Source organism: Hetaerina americana, unplaced genomic scaffold, assembly GCF_022747635.1.
Source record: "Hetaerina americana unplaced genomic scaffold, ioHetAmer1.1.p SCAF_4, whole genome shotgun sequence".
Classification (NCBI taxonomy): domain Eukaryota; kingdom Metazoa; phylum Arthropoda; class Insecta; order Odonata; family Calopterygidae; genus Hetaerina; species Hetaerina americana.
In genome coordinates this window covers 88,511,522-88,529,761 of record NW_027286985.1, presented here as the reverse complement: position 1 = coordinate 88,529,761, position 18,240 = coordinate 88,511,522, and the positions used below count along the sequence as shown (strand labels likewise).

The window sequence follows — 18,240 nt, the reverse complement described above, 5'->3', positions numbered from 1 at the left end:
TCATTACTCTCTCCTTCTGCCGACTGCAATCAGTATCTGTTTTCTACATGATGTTTTTTCAATATTGTTTCCTTCATAGTTATTAAAAATAGTACCTGTTTTGCACAAGATATTGGTTTAATACGCGACCAGTTTTGATATACTTTCATCACTTTTGGGCGATGCACTTGGAGATGAAATAATATATCATACCCGGTCGTGCATTATATCAATATTTAGTGAAAAAGCGTTATTCTTTGCTCATTACTATGTTCAACTTCCAACACATTACATCTGAAACTTTGCAATTTGCTGTTTCTATCTACCCTTTTATCACCGTTGGTGAAAGGTGCTCCAGTGCTGACTGTATCGAGCGACAGTAAATTCCCCTGTGAAACGTAATGTGGGAAATGGCTTTTAAAGAAGAGTAAATTATCATTTCGATAATAATGCCGTTTTTGTGAACTCAACAGGTCCCCTCGTCCCAAAACGCTTTGCATTTCTCTATTTAATTTTGACATTCAACTATCTAATATTTTCCCTTTTTGAAAACTTTGGGATATACCAAAAAGATGTTTAGAAATCCCTTTGGCATTATTTGATTAGACCTAAATATCACTCCGTTGAGTAAGAGAAGCATAGGTAAAAATCCTTTCCGAATTTGATACCTGCGTTTCTTTTTCAAGGGAGCCAAATTGATAGATATCATAAAGCTATCTATCGGATAGCTTACTCGTATCTACCCAATTTCTTCTTCACCCTCGAGTTTATCTTAAAATTTTCATATATCATATTTTTGCAATTCTCATCCAATATCATTATGAGACATAGTTCTGCCGATTCGATTATTTATTTTATTTTTCGAGGCGATGTCTTTTTCAACTGTTGTAGAACTTGCTTATTTCATTTTAACCTTGCCAACTTTCTCCCTTTTCATATTTTTTCAATCGGTTTATCGGTTCATACACTTCGTCTATCTTCTCTAAGAACACACTGATCCTGAATTGCAAGCTGTCATCTGTTTCCTGAGCAAAGCCCAGGAACGAATAAGTGTAAGGGTTCGATGTAACCTCCCTGTATACGTATCTTAAATCTTGACTGGCAAATATTTGGATGGCGAGCGGAGATTTCTGAATCTTCATTCATTAAAATCTTGCGTGAACGAGAGGACAGAAAACAATTTAGTGAATCAAACCATTGATTGAAGTGTGGAGAGGGTAATGTATTTTCTTAGGATTTGCAAGCTAGTTGAACGTTCCTTTTAAAATTGCAAAATTCCGTTCGCACGAAATTGCGAAATTTCCGTCCTGTTTTCGAGGCTGAAACACTAATATGATCCTCAATATCTCCCCTTCAACTAGTTTGGACGATTCTTTTTAGAGAACCTAACAGGAAAATCGTTTTTCCCAACCAAATGGTTTTCACAAATACAGGTGGGCGGTTGCCTAAAATAAGAACGACGTTTTCCAACTTCGTCATTTGGTAAGGTTGAGAGAAATCAAATGTCGCACCATTATTTAGCAGGGGTATTTAATTCGCCCATTCAAAGTTACTATTCACGGATTAATCGAAAAATAATTGATACTTATATCGAATATCAGTCGATAATCAATCAATTACTGAATAAATAATCTGTATCGATATCGGTATTGAATTGTTGATTGATTGGTTATCGAGTACTACTCAGAAAATGCTTCGATAATTGTTTATAACTTTCAAGTATTATATATTAGAGTAATTTTTTCTTTATGCAAAATTCCCAAGTTATTGTGACAATTGTGCGTATTTAGATTTTCTTCTACAATTTTCGCTTGCCCTACGTGATCATCTTTTCACCGCAACTAAAAAATTTATTATTGGGCGAGAATGTCCTCCATACGAGTAACCCCTTTCACGTAGCTTGCTATTAAAGATATGCTGAGAGGGTATTTTTCCAGGCAAGGAATTCCAATTGACCCGAGGTTGGGTCTCCTCCCTTAGAGTGAAGTGTTAATGTATTCACTCTGAGTTTTATGGTATGTGTTTTCATGATGATGAGGCCACGATATGTGGGTAGTCCTCCTCTGCCTGGTCGTGATTAAGACTGGTTCTTGAAGCATTGCTCTTGGGTTGGAGCGCCATGACCACGGACATCTTCTTTAGTCTATTTTTAATGGGATTGAAATAGTTTATGGGAAACAATATTTTAATTGAATTTTCAGGCCACGGTAAAATTCAAGTTTCATGAGTCGCAAAAGTATATCAAGCGTCAAGATAAAATGTTTTTTTTCTAGTTATTAAAAATACTCGTTGTTACGCCGAAGGGTTAATTAGTCGATAACATATAAGAAAAATTATTGATTTGAAAATATTCTTTCGTTTATGCTGCAGGAAAATGATTGAAATTCCAAACTTGAGAGGATTATCCTGAAGCTCAATGTGTATGCAGACTGAAGAGCGTGTTGTTGGTCCAATTAATCGATTAAATTGGCGGATTAGTCAGTGTCCCCTCAGGAAAATGGTATTACTTCATTTGTTCAATTGATGAATTAACTCTTTTGATCCTTTTATGGCTAATGATATGGCTATAGGGTCGACAGTGCCCTCATTATTTGAAATAACGGCTCCGACTGAGGATTAAAGCTGACAGTAGAGGAATGTTTCCGTTCAAACCGCCATATATGAAAAACATTTATTTCGCGTTTCTTTGATTAAAACACACTATCGCTTTCATAAACTTTTTAGTTTTTATTTAAGTCATTATTAATTTTGATGACATTTTGATGAACCCGGCTAATAATTCTTCGGATATTTTTGGTGAATTTATCTGGTGAGAGATAAACAGTGATACAGTTTATCTTGTGGCATCACGTATTATTATCAATTTTGCTGGAAATGTATATATATATATATATATACATATATATATATATATATATATATATATAATCCATTTACAATTCATCGAAATTGTTAATAATTTAGAATGAACAAGTATGAAAAATATAACCTTTCTCAAGCGAGTTTTAATGGGATTTTAATAGTCAAAAGGATAAAGGGTAACCGCAGTAAGATACGCAGGCTTGCTTGGTTTAAACAGTTTTTTTGAATTGCGAATCCAAACTCTAATAAATAAAAATATGTAGAAATAGAAAACTAAAGCATTTCTTTAAAGTATCAACTAAAGACGTAATTTTATGGATACTAGTTAAGATGAGAATAATCGAAATGCGCCCGCACGGAAGTCGTGGCACCAGATCTTGTGCCGAATTCTCTTTTTCATAACCGCCTCTCCTTGATAATTTACCACTAAGAACACTTTTCGCAAGGTAGATGGGAACTCTTAGAAGTTCCTATCCTCGAATCAACTTCGGTATTTTGGCATCAAACCTTTCTCTACGGATAATCCCATCACATGCACAATACTCGTTTCTTCCTATTTCGAAAATACATGCACCGCACCTCATTTAAATGAATGCTTACAGCGAACTGTTACATAGATTGGTTTGAAATTTTACACGGCGTATGACAGAAAAAATCATATGAATAGTGATGCCACTCATGAATGGGGATAAGGCCGAGAACGTTTTTGATCATCCTCACAGGCTTATTGGCGTATCGAGTGGGTAGACCCTGTATCGGTACCGACTGGCTGGCGGCCCACTCCACACCGAGATCTGTACACGTCGCACCTCCGAGCGATCGGTCCAACGCCGCTCCCTTTCAAGCAAAGGAAGTCCACGGATACGCCCCACCTCTTCTCTCTCACCTCCTCCCCATCTGCGCGTCTCCCCCACCGCAACTGCGGAAAACACCATCAACGCGAGGAAAGTGGATTGGAAACCGAGTGCTTGCGATGGAAAGTGATGCTTTGAGGGGCGGTGTGCTGAGATATGAATGGAGGGGAGGGTCGAAGATTGGGGGGGGGGGAGAGATATGGCGTCTTCCACGACGTCTGCCATTTTGCATGATCAGAGATGCCGTCTCTGACCGAGTCTATGAGACTGCGTTAGTATTCTTTTAATTCATCAAAGTCAGTCATTGGCAATGGTTAATAATAGAAAAAGGTATTTGTACTCTATATTTATATTTTGTTTTATCTAGGTCAGCACACCTTACAAAAAATATTTCGTCTCAAAATGTTACCAATTAAGGGTGACTAATTATTTTTTAAAATAATGTTGGGAAATGTTTTTCAGGTTTAAATATTTATGTAAGACGTGTGTCTATTCTTGTCTCTCTCAAGGTCTCAGTCTGTGCTTGCTTTCTAGTTTTAGATGCCCTCAAGAGAGAGAGAGAGAGAAAAGAATTACCTCTCTGCCTCCTCCAGGAAGGCGTCAAGTGCTCACCTTTTCGTAATGACGGTACCCGCACCCTCCAACAGTTGCCCGCCCCCACGCCGCCTTCTCCGTGCCCAAGTGGAGAGAGTAAGACGGGCTCTCGCCTGGATCGGGTTAGCCGTGACAAGCGGAGGCGCCCCCCGCAAACACGCACTCAGGATCACGCCAGTAAATTGGAAAGTTGAGTGGGGGAGCTTAGGGAAGGATTTTGCCCCTGACCTCATTGCCAGGATGAAAGAATTGTTTCTAATGCTTCGGAGGATCACTAAAAAATTAAATAGCAAAGAAATATAGTATTGGCGTAAATGGTGATGTTATGATGAGAAATGCTAAATGGAACAGCAAATGGGTGAGAACCTTTTTTACGGACCTGTTTTAATAATCTTTGACTATGACCTAGAGCTAGCAGAAAACATAAAAGAGAAATTGATTACATTATACTTTTGAAATGAATCAAAGTCATAGAAAATTGGAAAAAAATAATTTAAAGTATTTCCTCCCATTTGAAAACTGTAATGTAAAACATTTTGCAATAATATTTTTATTGACATTAAAATTACATAACTGCTACATTTATTGATTCCCTTAAAGATTCAATTTCAGCGGCAATTATCGTTCATTTGAGGTTCCCTTAGCAGGTAACCAGTCAGGTACCGATCCAGACGGCCAATCCGCCATCTTTGGCATCCCTCCCGAAACTCTCAATTTCAACGTTATTAAGTGTGTTCCTCCTGAAGCTACCTCTACATACTTATGCAACCCATTGTAATACAAGCGTTTGCTTTCAAGCGTTGGAATCCGTTCACGCTTCAATGGAGGAGGAGGGAGGGGAATCAAGGGTTAAATAATTAATTAAAACGCTGGAACGTATAAAAAATAAACAGCATACTCGGCAATATGACTTACACCCGAGAGATGATTATAAACACGGGCTCAACGGAGGGCATCAGTGATAAATCAAAAACAAGACATGATTTCGAGAAAGTAATTGAGTAAAAACGGAATAAAGCATATCAATTCAGTAGAGAAAACTTAAATGGTCTTCTAATCACGTTGGAAACTCAATGCGTTCACGCAGAACATAATTAGAAATTCATTTTAAATATTATAAGTCAGAGAGTAGAGATTTTTCACACAGCAAATTTCACATAGAAGCCAATGGGTAATGGTTAGGCACATAACAGAATGATTAATTCGCATATTTACAAGGGGGGAGGGGGATTTATTGCAAACATTCCTCCTCTCGTGGCAAGGGGGGAGGGATGGACTTCTCTCTCTCTCTTTACCCTTCTTTTGCCACGACGCCCTATTTTGTCGAACAAGTGAAAGCAAACGTCGACGAGACACCGATACGTGTTGAGGTCTTTGAATGCATACTGTTATATCCAATCCTGATGGAAATTTTATCTGAGGCCATTTGTCATCCCGAAATTTATGAGAACGTCGTGTCGGGACTGTCGGGAAAAATGCCACAAAATGTCCACTGCCCTCAAAATACTGTGGGATCTGAGAAAGACGAATAGTTGCATCATTTTTGTTTTTTAATTCATCAGGTCTGTCAAAAAAATATGCATATATTCTTTCTCCTCTTGTAAGTCTTGTTGGAACTTTGGAAATCTATGATTTTATTTGGTAATGCTGTTTCAATCGCATTAATTTCTAATTTAGATGATAATGTGAAAACGTGGAAAATGGATAATTATTTGAATGAATAGGTTTGGAAAATTGACCAAATGTTTTTCAAACGTCATGGGTCACACCACCTACCCATGACTACTATATCTGCGAGGACATTTCCAAATGACGTCACTGATTGTAATATAACGGTTCTTTTTAGATCGTCTACGGTAGACTGTAATTGCATATTCAATGCATTATAAAGTATTCATTGAACCACGTGCTGGTAAATTAGGTAAAAAAATGGTCTAGTATTCACAGTATTCATCCCAACTTATGACCTGGTGAATGCTTTGCATGTCCAAATCGATATTTATCAAATTAGTCCATTTATTTGAATCAATTACTTATCAATTCTATCTACCAATTCTGCAAATGCTTATTGGACTCTATTTTTCAAAAGGTATGGTGGAAGTGGGTCACATATTTGCAAAGGAAAAAGGTGATTTGAAAAACGTGTCTTTTTACCTTATATATATAATCTTCAAATGAGCTTTTCTGCAAAACCAGGCGTTTATTTTCATCAAATGCCATCTTATTGATAATTAAATTCCACAAACCTAATGTACATGATTTTTTCAACTAATTCTCTCAACGTAATTAATAAAAGGTTTGACTTTTTTTATAAATATGCTTCCGATTAGATAGGGAAGTAAGTAAAATTTGTTACTAATAAGACATTTGTAATCAAATGTTTAAAATTACAGCGGAAAGAAAGTTATTTATTTTATCAACGGATTCCAAAAAATTGAAATAAAATGAAAAACTACGATAAGAACTAATGATTCAAAGAAAAAAATTGGTGGCGTTTATAGTGAATAATTTATTCATAAGAAACTAGCATATAAAACGTGCCATTCTCCTACTTTTTATTTGCAGAGAAGAACATCAATAGCCATGAATTGCGAAAGGATACCCCTTTCGCTATTATTTCAATAAATTGCAGTCTTTTACAGGTGAAGGCAAAGAATCTGTGTGGCTTCCACAATGTCTTAACATTTTCTGGTATTCGTAATGCGTATTAAGGATGAATCTGAATCGCATAAAAGTAAGCGGGAGGGAGGAGTAATGGGAAAAATATAATGGAAAACCGGGCAACCAGGAAGAAGAATCCGTACGATGATTCCCTAACTAGCTCCTCTCTCCCAGGCATCCGCTCCTCACTTCCCTCCGCTCTTGTTAGATGGGGGGCGTCCGATACCCTACGCTAAAAAACATCTCCCTCGGGAAGGGCGCTTACACTTTTAAGGACCGTAAGTTCATCATCAGGAAGGGATGAAATGGTGCGCGACCTCGGATGGTAATGCAGCTGCCACAGACACTCTCAACGCTGCACTGTGGATGATATAGAGTCGGTTGCTGGCATCAAAATCCCTCGGCATTGGGGAGAGTTGAATGGGAAGTGGGAGTGGGTTGGTTAGTCCGGCCCTCAACCCATCATCTCCTGTAAAACTGATTGATTTGGGAAGTAGGGTGATTTAATAGTTAACAATATGCCGCTTATGTAGAAGACAAATGTAAACAAACTTAAGCCTTTCAAAGTGGTCATTTTCCTATTACGTTCGTCCTCGTTGGCAAATCCAACGACACACTTAACTTGAGTAGCTCTTACTACGTAGGACTCGCAAATCCGTCGCCCTCTTCCTTCGCTTCAGTCCACCTTCCCCTCCGCCCCTTCTGCGCAGTCCTGCAGTCCGATCCAGCGGCGATCACCGCGAGAGGTAGGGCATAAGGGCCTTGGTCATGCAGCACCAGTCGCGGAGGTGTGAGCGAGAGGGAGGGTGAGAGGAAAGGAGCAATTATCTCATTACTGACGACTAATTATGAGACAGACCGTTAAATATATCGCGTGCAGCGTGACGAGTGCGGATGGGGCACGGTGGCAAGCGTGTTGACCTTGACTGTACCCACACCGACCCCTCCGCGGGCGGTGGGCATTCGCTCCCTCGCACAATGCTCATCACAAAGGCAAACGCCAACGGCCGTAAAACTTCCTCTGCCCTTCCCCTGCGTTCTTTAGTCATTAGTTTTCATCCCCGAACCCTTCCAATAAATAGTATCCCTCCCTTGCCTGTGCCCTATCAAACAACCCTCTTGCTTTGCGATTGCCTCGATTTCAAAACGGATGGCCTCGCGTGTTTTTTCATCCTATTTTATTTCTTGAATGGCCGTCACAATTTTGGCCGTGAGCCACGCCCTTCGGGGGTAATTGGTTATTCTCGACGGAGTCTAAAGAGGAGGAACAGTGAGATGGGTGGGGTGAGTTGTTGCGGGCTGGGAAGAGGGAATTCATCCTCTATCACACGTGGGCGAGGAAATTTTATTCCCGTAGCATACGGTGTGGCGGTGATTTGAGGAAATGAGGAGCGCTTCCGTTTCCATGTGGTTTCCTCCCTTCTATTCGTCACGAGCAAATGTCCGCGCTCCGGGTGACGGTCGTTATTCGCGGCATGATACTCAACCGTTTGTCACTGCTCGGGGCTGGCAATGCACGATCCAATAGGAGCCTGGTTCGGCCGCAAGAGAGGACGGGGTCCTCTCTTGCACCCGAGATAACACCAATCCGACCGATTTCAATTGCTGGACTTTCAATAGATTTCTCGCTTCAATGAAATATGCAGAGATTTATTCCCATCTTGAGTCATCCCTCAAAGTCAATAGATCGTGATACATCTAATTCGTGCGAACAAAAATGAAACTCGGTCCTATTTCACTTTTTTCGTCAGTTTGAAACTCAAATGGCTTCTCTTTCAAGGTTGTCCTTTAGTCAGTGTATTACGATCTTAAAATCAATTCGAGCAGGTTTCTTCGGAATTCTATTTCTGTCGTGACGACTATTAAGTGTACCGCTCCATCAACCCTCCACAGTGATCCTTAGAAATCATTGATTTTTTAAAAAGCCATTTTCCATTAATAAAACCATTATTATTTTCGGTGTTTAATGCTCCCAGTCAATCAATCAATGGCAATAGTATCAACACTTATACATATAATTCTAAATAAACCAAATGGCGTGTATCAGGAATGGCATTTAATTTACGAAGACATTCAAATTACGGAGGAATGGGAAATAAAACTTATAAAAACTACCCAAAAATTAGGTGTCTATATTTAAACTGAAGAATTAGAGCTGTTTTTTCATTAATGTAACTATAATTTTATTTGGCTTCACATACTCTCCATTATATCCACGGCAACAATGTCAACAATTATAAATTCCAAATAAACAAGATGGTGTGTTTCAGGAACGGCATTTAATATACACCTATATTTTCTTCTCCATCGATGATCAATGATCTCCCAGACCTGATTTTTTGCCATGTGGTGTGCGAAACTACTGAATGTTGACGGAATTAATACTTGGCGACCGCTGATGGAGAGAGAGGGGGATATTTAGCGAATCTAATGGACAAAAGTTATTAAATAATTTCAAATTTGATTTTGAATTAACCTTCTTATAATCTTTTACGCATGATTTCTTTTCAGCAATAGGCATTGAAATTTAATACCAAGTTCAGGATAAATCCTAAAAAAACAAATATATATTTACAGCTATAGCGCTCAGATTGATTTTATTAAATGTCCAGTAGGAATCATTGTTAGGTATATAATTTTTAAAAAGAAAGCTTTCAACCTCCGAAATTTATATCCAAATTTATTTCAAAGGAGAGTTTTACACCAAAACTTAAGTAACCCTAAATCATAATTAATAACATTATTTTGTGATATAATATGTAAATCGATTATGCCGAGTAAACAGACAAATAGGTTTAAAAATTACTTTGTATTTAATTTGAGTATTGGGACAATGAAATGGTTTTATTTCTATCAACACACGAAGAAATTATACATGTAATAATCAACTACGCATTTCAATGGACCAATTAATTTTTGTGAGAGAGCAAATTTATTTTATCAAATTTTAACTAGCGATCATTAATAGCTGGCCTAAATTAAAAAAATAATTTTTTATTTAATAACTGCCATTTTTGTAATCGTTCGGCATTTCATAATTCTACGTTTTGTCTTTTACCCTCGCTTTAACACATCCTGGGGGGTGAACGTCTAATCGTCAGTAGTAGTAGTATTTAGGGGAGGCGACCGACAGCTCAGACATTTGCGCCATAGGGGATGGACAGGAAAGGATGAAGGGTGGAGAGAAACCCGGCGCCGGCATTAGCCAACTCTTTACGAAAGGCGCCAAGGGGTCCGTAGCTTAACGTCCCATCCGACGGACGGCGTACTCACTCAAAGTGCCCTCCACAAAGCACTTCAAGTAAGGATCGAGATACCACTGAAAAATATTCAACACCGCCGGGATTTGAACCCGGGCCCTCTGGGTGGGAAGCCAGCACGTTAGCCCCTGCACCATTTCGATCCCCCTAATCGTCAGCATCTTTGAATCGTTCGCCACCTCTTTCCTTTTGATCGCCGCCGTAACTGCGTCACCCCCTATCTAACTCTTCCTCCCCTATCGTATGCTCGTCTCTTCCCCCGCTCTCCAAAATTTTCACCCCTAGACAAGTGTCATAGCCAATCAAGTTTCGACGGAGAAAGTGAATTCTTACCCCTGGGTAAAATGAGAATTCTTTTGTTATTATTACAGATTTATCCACAACGTCTGTAATTTGGAAAATTTGAAAATTTCCTAGCAAGAATTACTTTATCGTCCAATTATTGATTGGCGAAGGGTTATGCATCAAGGGGGAGAAGGGATGGACTCACCGTGATCACCCGCGGCTTGGACGCACGGGCCGAGGGACGGCACCAGGCAGAGCAGCACTAGCACCAAGGCAGCCACCAAGGGGAGGGGCGCCCACCGGCCGGGGGGCGCCATGTGCGATGTCCGGAGAAGGGTCATCCGCCCCCCGGGACCGCTCGCCCCTCCCCCTCCATACGTGTCACCTCAGCGAGAAGGGGGAGAGGAGGCCCGTGGGGACAGATCCCCAATTGGGGGCACTGTGAGAAGAAGGCCCTCGGACGAACTGGCTTCCCCGGCCCCCTCACACCCGTCTCCTCTTCGGGCACTCCATCCCCCGCACTCGCAATCGGTCTAGTGGAGAACAATCCCGGGAAAGGGCACGGCCGTCCTCTCTCTATCTTGGCGGGGTCCTTCTGTTGGTGCGTCCTTGAACGGCGGGCGGAGGCAGAAGAAACACGGCCGAGCCACGGGTTAGTTGCCACGAGTGCTCATGCACTAGATGGCCTCATGAATCTACATCGATTCTCGTTGAAGTTTCACTAGTTTGCTTTGTAAATGTCTTCAATGCTGAGTATAGTAGTTAGGTGGAAGAAGGGACTACATATTCTCAATATTGGCCAAAACAAAAGACAAAAAATAAATATAAAATTAATCAGGTATTTTAGGAGAAGCACTTTCTAGCTATTTGCACTGTGAGAGTTTAGATAACCCTTCCCAAAGAATAACTTTTTCCCTCACTCAATAGCCCGATCCTGTAATGATAACATTCCAAGGCCACCCAATATGATTTCATTAATCAACGTTATTTTTACAGTATTTCATTTGTAGTCTGCTGTTGTCTGTGAGGCGACAAGGCTCATTCCCATGCGAGAGGATGGCTTCGGATTCACAGCGGTGTGCATTAGCCCCTCCCAAGGATACACGTCTCCGCTTCGAACGTAAGTTAGTCTCCACCCCACACCAAAGGTTCTAAACCAAAACTATCCACACTTAACTAGTTTTCCTCCTGAGTTCTATGGGGAATTTCAAGGTTCCTTCATTGTATCTGAGGAAAAGAAATGCTCTCGGCACATTGCACATATCTCCCCTCAGTCGTCAAAACTTTCCCCCACTCCTGTCGCTATTTCTGCAAGCACGAGTTTCCGAGGCTTTCGCTCCCTAGCACGGTGTTATCGAAATTTGCCGCACTCGCAGCATCCATCACCCGTGCACCCCGAGTCTCCTGCGTCACAAAGTCCTCCTCTTTGGTTTCTTTCTGCAAATCTTCTACTCAGCTCCCTCGGATACCGCCGCACGCATTGCCTCGAAACTTCACTCCTCGGGCTCTCAATTGCGCAACCACATTGCACTGCGCACGAACACCGATCCATTTGACCGCCTACTTCCAAGAGAAGCGAACCGAAGGGGAGAGGATGATATGCCTCCTCCTCTTGTCTCCAGACAAAATGATTCGAGTGAATATCACTATATTAAGCTTTGTGCGCGTACGATATCGATCACCATTCACCAAGCAGATATTTTCTAAGCACGAGCGTGACCAAAAAACTATCCATTAGTGGCTGTGTTCTCTTTGCGGGTTGGAATATTGGCCATCGTAATTATATTCAATCTTTTCTTAACCTTCTAAGTTTTCAGAGACCACTGTACTGCAAATTTATGCGATGATGTCTCTCCTCAGGTTTAGTTATACCAAATTTAATAGTCCATTTCATCTCACCCAAAATGCATTTCCCACATGTTTTCCCGTTCCCCTGTTGATTTCCTCTTCATTTCATTTCCATTTTACGGAGATTTCATTGCTGCTTATTTTTCTACTTTTCGATCAATGGTTCCATTTTATTATACTTTCCTTTATTGGCTCAGGTCCCAACCGTCCCCCACACTTTGACTTCAGTGCACGCACGCTAATCGGGCTTTAAATCGTTCCCCTCCCCATTCACCGCTGAGAAACTCGCTTCCTCATTCCGGCTCCGTCCTCACCCGATCCGTAAGCAGGGGTCTCCCGCAGTCGGTTCACCTATGAGGGGAAGCATTCGCTAACGGACGGGGAGGGGCTACCCCGCTTGCCACTCAAACCACTCTCAAGAACCTCCTACCTTGGCGTGTCTTTCTTGAACCAACGCCTCGGAAACTGCGTGAATCCGAGAAGGGGTAGGTATTTATTTATGCGCGCTCACCCTACTCTTTCTCTCTCTCCCCTTCCATTATACACGAGGAAAGGGGGATCACTTCCAATTGCGGCAAATCTCCGTACTCCCGCTCGCGACTAATGCTTGCCTCACTTTATCTCTTTAGATTTAACGGCTAAACTAAAAAAAATCACCGAAACCAATCACAGAATGCCCTGAATGATTCCGCGGCCTTCCCGTCTCGCTCTCTACTGAAGCGCTCGCCTCGGCGACCCTCGTTCCTCTAGTGCTGGCCCATTGAGGGAGCACACTCAAAGCAGGGATCCTTGCTCCGGAGATCTCTTCTACGGTCGAGGTCGAGGTCGGTGAGGTCGCTCGGCGGTTGGAACCGTTCACGCGAGCGTTCAAATTCTCAGCGAAAGGATGCGAACTCCAAACTGCGCTGCTCAATTGAATTGAGCAGCGCTCAGAGCCTGATTGCAAAGGGATTAGGAACCCAATATAAACGCATCATATAACATTAAATACTTTCATTTAAATCCTCAGAATTTATTTTTTTACATTCCTCATATGCCTGCCCATGCCGAGTTTTTTTTTACCTTCAGGATATCATAAGTGGTCCCGGCTTCTTATCTTGAGATATGGACTAAGATAAACTGTTTTATGATTACTTAATCTTTAGAAGATTCTATATAATAACTCGTGATGGCAAGTAGCGTCATTAATGTGGTGAAAAGTCTATAGTTTCACAACAGTGTAATAGTCGAATGTAATAAAGATATGTATTCATCTAGCATGGGTAAAAAGATTTTGAAAAAGGTACTTCATCCGCAAAGGACAACATTCTAAGCAGAAGTTCGACACGTATAAATTACAATTTTGCACTAATTAATCATGCAATTGAATTTTGTACTTCCAAGAGCGATCACTTTGACAAATGCCTGTTCAGAAAAATTTCGATACCACGAAAGAGTACTATTAGGAGCACTATTATGCTACCCTGAACGGAAAAGTTATAGTGGCTCACAAATTAATTTGATACTGAGTACTAAATTTGAAAATTTCATTGTTTATTAAGTCGTCTCTTTCTGTAAATTATATGCATTAATGCATATATTCAGAAACTTGTATTACTACCATGAAATCATGACATACTCCTAGAGGAAACATTTTTTAAACCTCATAAAAATGAAACCTAGCACACAAGCTTTCACTTTTTCCCTTTCTTGGTAAGAAATATTTCCTCTGTCTTTCGACTTAGAACTATGAGAAAACCCCTATGAATTTTAGAAATATCTTCAGAGATAGAATATCAAGACCAATTAACCATTTTTAAATTACTAATTCAATTTCTGAGAGCCCAAAAATATTACTTTCAAAGTATAAACAGTTGCTTGTAGCTGTAAGTCTATATTTCTCAATAAATGTCCACGTCACAAGTTAGAGATTAATTAGTGGTTGAGACCAAACTGAGGGGAACTTTACTCGTTGTGACATAAAATAGGACTTCTGGTCGAACAATCCGATTAAGGCTGTGATTTTGCGAGGGAACCGATCATTTTCATTACACTATATATCAGCGGCTGATGAAAAAATTCAATTGAGAGGTTAGGAGTAGAAACAGGACCACCTCTCTCTCTCTCTAATTCAAAATGGCAGGGATACAAAAATATGCAGCCGCTTTAATTCTGTCACTTTCAGCGCTGTAATGGGAAAGTTTCTCGTCAGCCAGTCATGGAAGTCGCCCAAGCAGCTGGCAATCCTCTTGTGCTCCACCGACGTGCCTCGGTCCTCAAGACAAGGGTCTCGATTTAGAAGATGGGAGAAGGTTTATAGTCGTCCAAGCAAGGAAATGATCTGTCGACGATTAAGAATTCTTGACACCCCAAAATCACGCGCCTCTTTTCTCTCTTCACTGATAGTTAAGTTGCTGCGTCGTCACCTAGAGTCATTTTTGAGTGAGAAGTCTCTAAAAGCATGTCATCTCGAGTTAAATATTATGGCTACTTAAATGCGGAGAAATTTCGGAAGTAAGATATTTGTTTCAGTATGCAGAGGAACTATCAACTTAATTTTGGAATTCCTCGAATATCCTTAATATGTTTGATAAATTCTCTGAAATGTGATCCGCAGTAATAGCCTAGCATGCACGGACTTCCTTATTTTATGCTTAGGCAGTCGGAGCACAATCTTCTTTCACCGCTTTGGAAGCGGATTTCCACCGATGAGACCCTTCCTTTTATTTGCCCCTGATATTTACAGATCCTGAGGGATTGGTAGATATTCTCCGTTTTTTTAAACCGAGGACTCAATCGAAAGTATCTTTGAGTGGTGCAAAAAAATTACTTCAACTCTTGTCCTTGGTATGGGGAAAGGAGTCACACAAATATTGCAAATGCACTGTTTGCCCGAACGGGTTATTTTTTTTTCAAACTTACATCCCCGTCCGATTAATTCGCACACAATCACAATGGAGAGACACCGTGCAGAGGGTATCTCACTTCACTTTCCCGGAGAGTTAATTTGCTTAGGAGCGAGAATTTGTTCAGGAGCGTGGGTGAGATTCCTCCCGGGGTTGGAGTGCCTAATTTCCCACCGCCACCATTTGGTGATTAATTTTTTCCGCCAATAAATTTAAATGTTCAAAAACGCGACACGTTTGTCGTAGATTAATACAAACGGTGCTTGTTTTTTGTCTACACTCCAGATATTTATTCTTTGCCATCAGTTCTCTTGGAACGCCGAAGTTTCTTATAATGGCTGCACTCATCTTCCTGTTCCATGAGACACGAGAGACCTCTATCACTTCTGCCAATCCCCTGTCTCTCCTTTTTTGAGCAGTATTTTCCTCCACCTCGCACCACGGAAACCTGAAAAACATAATCACCATTAATACGAACTCTATATTTTTCAATTGGCAAAATATTTGTATTTTTAGTTGTTTTTGAAATGTTTTGGAAATATTCGTTTTCATTGGTGAACACGTGTATCATAAAGTTTACCATTAATACGAGGAGTATTCCAAAAGTAATAGCCGTTTCCTTATATTTAAATGTTGGCGTGTCACAACAAAGTTGTGCGTATGCAGCACCAGCTATTTCCTGGTTGTGAAGTCACTCAAATTTTATTTTTGATTCAGCAATTGTTTGCCTGTCGGTAAATGCAGATAACAATTTCCACAGAAACTGTTGCTCCCCCCAGTTTGGAAATAAGTGCTTTGATTCGATTTTTGTTAGCAAAAGGATTGTAAACTGTCCAGATTCGGAAAAGTTTAACAATGGTGTCAATACTTCAGAAATGAGCGTACAAATGTGTAATGTGGAGAAAACTTGTACCGAAAGAAACCTTCGTTCCATTTAATGACTCTCGAGAATTCGGTTTATTTTTCATTCCAGTTTTCTCATTAGATGCTTTGGACAAGAATTTAATATTCTATATGGTATAGTGTTATTTTAATCGCGGTTTTCTTCAAGAAATGTTTCTTCAAATGTTTGAACCAATAATAGTAAAATCGATCACTCTTTTTCCAACTTTTCCAAGTGCAATGGGTGTTATATCTATTTAAATTGTTCTGAAGTGTTATTATATATTGTAGGACTATTTAGGCCTTTTTATGCCCAAATTTTATGGTTGTCGTTCTTTTCGTCTAAAAAATACTCATATATTAAGAGAAAAAGTATCACAAAATCTTGGAAATTATTATTATTGTGCATAGGTAAAACAAATAGGATCAAAAACAGCCAATTCATTGCTAGATACCAGACACAGGATAGGTGTTTCCTGTAAATTACTTTGCAACATAAATTTAAAAAATTTGACAAAATATGAAACTTTAAAAAAAAACTATAAATGTTTTCAGTCAAAATATATAGTAATTGAAATTTTCCCTGTGAACGATTACGGTAAAGTCTTTATTACATGTTTACCACCAGGTGGTCAGGGGTTGAGCTGCCGACGTGTCTGCCATCTTCCTCAGGAAGCTGTTAGCGGGGCTTTATTTTTTCTGTCCATATATTGCCTCTGCTTGGGCTCAGTCACTTCTGATTGTCCGTTGCTCACGCTATTTCCCTTCTTCTTACTGTATTTACTTCCTGGAACATATTACTTCTAACAGCCAACTAGAAGTGACTTGAGTTCAAAGAGGGCATACTGTATAGGAAGAGCGGGAAGAGGAAATCGATGAATTGCTGTATCGTGATATCTCGAAGTGGTACATTCCAAAAAAATATTTAATTAGTTTCCTTACCATTTCATCAGATTTCTAGTGCTTACTCTTCCAAATATAAGACATCGAACATTAAATTAACTCTGAATGTGCAGTTTTACTCAGGTGTTAATAAATCATGAAATTCATTCAATAGTTTCATCACTAGTGGTAATATTCCCGAATACTTATGCTCTCTAAATTAGGCTATAGTAAAAGTTACTCAAAAATGTGTCAATGTTTCGTAATATTAGTATCATATAAAACTACCATGTAACTTCATATTAAGATAATTTTGAAGAGAAGGGCCAAATGGTATTCGCCAAAATGCGAGGGGAAATTTTCCTCCGGAGCGTCCAGAGTGCTTTGTGATACCATTCTACCCATGAAAATTAATTAAAGGGAAGCGTTCTTTCCTTAAATACCCTTTTAAATCTAAATGGCTTTCTCACGAGTTATTTACAGAGCGCCCATCTCCATAAACGCAGAAGATATTTTAGTGACCTCTGTCTTTCTGACAACCACAGCAGCGACCTCAGCGATCTCTGTTGGTATTACCATCCAGGATTCAACGCTGTAGAGGGGCTCTTCTTCTTTTCCACGAATCAATCATTGGGGCGTGGACAGGGAGGGGTGCAAGAGGCTGGGGAAATCATCCCCCGGCACCCACTTTTGCCCTTCCCCATCGCCCGCCATGCACCCCGGTTCAGATAGTTACCTACGCCGGGGAAGCGAACCTCGAGGAGATGTTGCGATAGGACCGAGAAGGCGCTCCATTGGCATTGACGGCGCCGTCGACGCTCCCGTCTTCGTTATATTTCTGCGGTCCCCACCTCAGTGGCAACTGTCCTCAAACGCACTCCGAGACCATCGCTCGTGTACCGCGAAGGGCAGGGCGAACGGAAGGAAGTCGAAACCCATCGCAATGCAAAACACCTACTCATTTCAGTATTTTCGTAAATGCATCGCCTAGTCATATTTTATGTGTCTCCATCGACGACAAATGTTGAAAAACCCTGGGAAGTATAGCCGCGGAATAATAATTTATCTGGATACTAATCCCTGAAAACGATACCAATTTAAAATAATATCTCTCATAATAGAAAGAAATCAAACAGGCGCTTTTGGAAAAATAAGTGTGATCAAAGATAACATGTGGAAAGATTTTTATTCAATTAAAGAATACGTTGTTTTTTTGGAACTTTCTTTTTTTAGCTTTTTTTAAGAGAT

The 18,240-nt window shown here is 40.2% G+C and overlaps 1 protein-coding gene across 1 annotated transcript in view; it reads right to left on the bottom strand.

The window, feature by feature from the left end:
- The window catches only part of LOC139692505 (alkaline phosphatase-like), a 110,173-nt gene extending 96,741 nt beyond the window's left edge, over nucleotides 1–13,432 (bottom strand). Inside the window, exon 1 of the mRNA XM_071590724.1 lies at nucleotides 10,701–13,432. Within this exon, the coding sequence (XP_071446825.1) occupies nucleotides 10,701–10,836 (136 nt within the window). The 5' untranslated portion in view covers nucleotides 10,837–13,432. The remainder of the gene's footprint in view (nucleotides 1–10,700) is intronic.
- Between the last annotated feature and the right edge of the window lie 4,808 nt (nucleotides 13,433–18,240).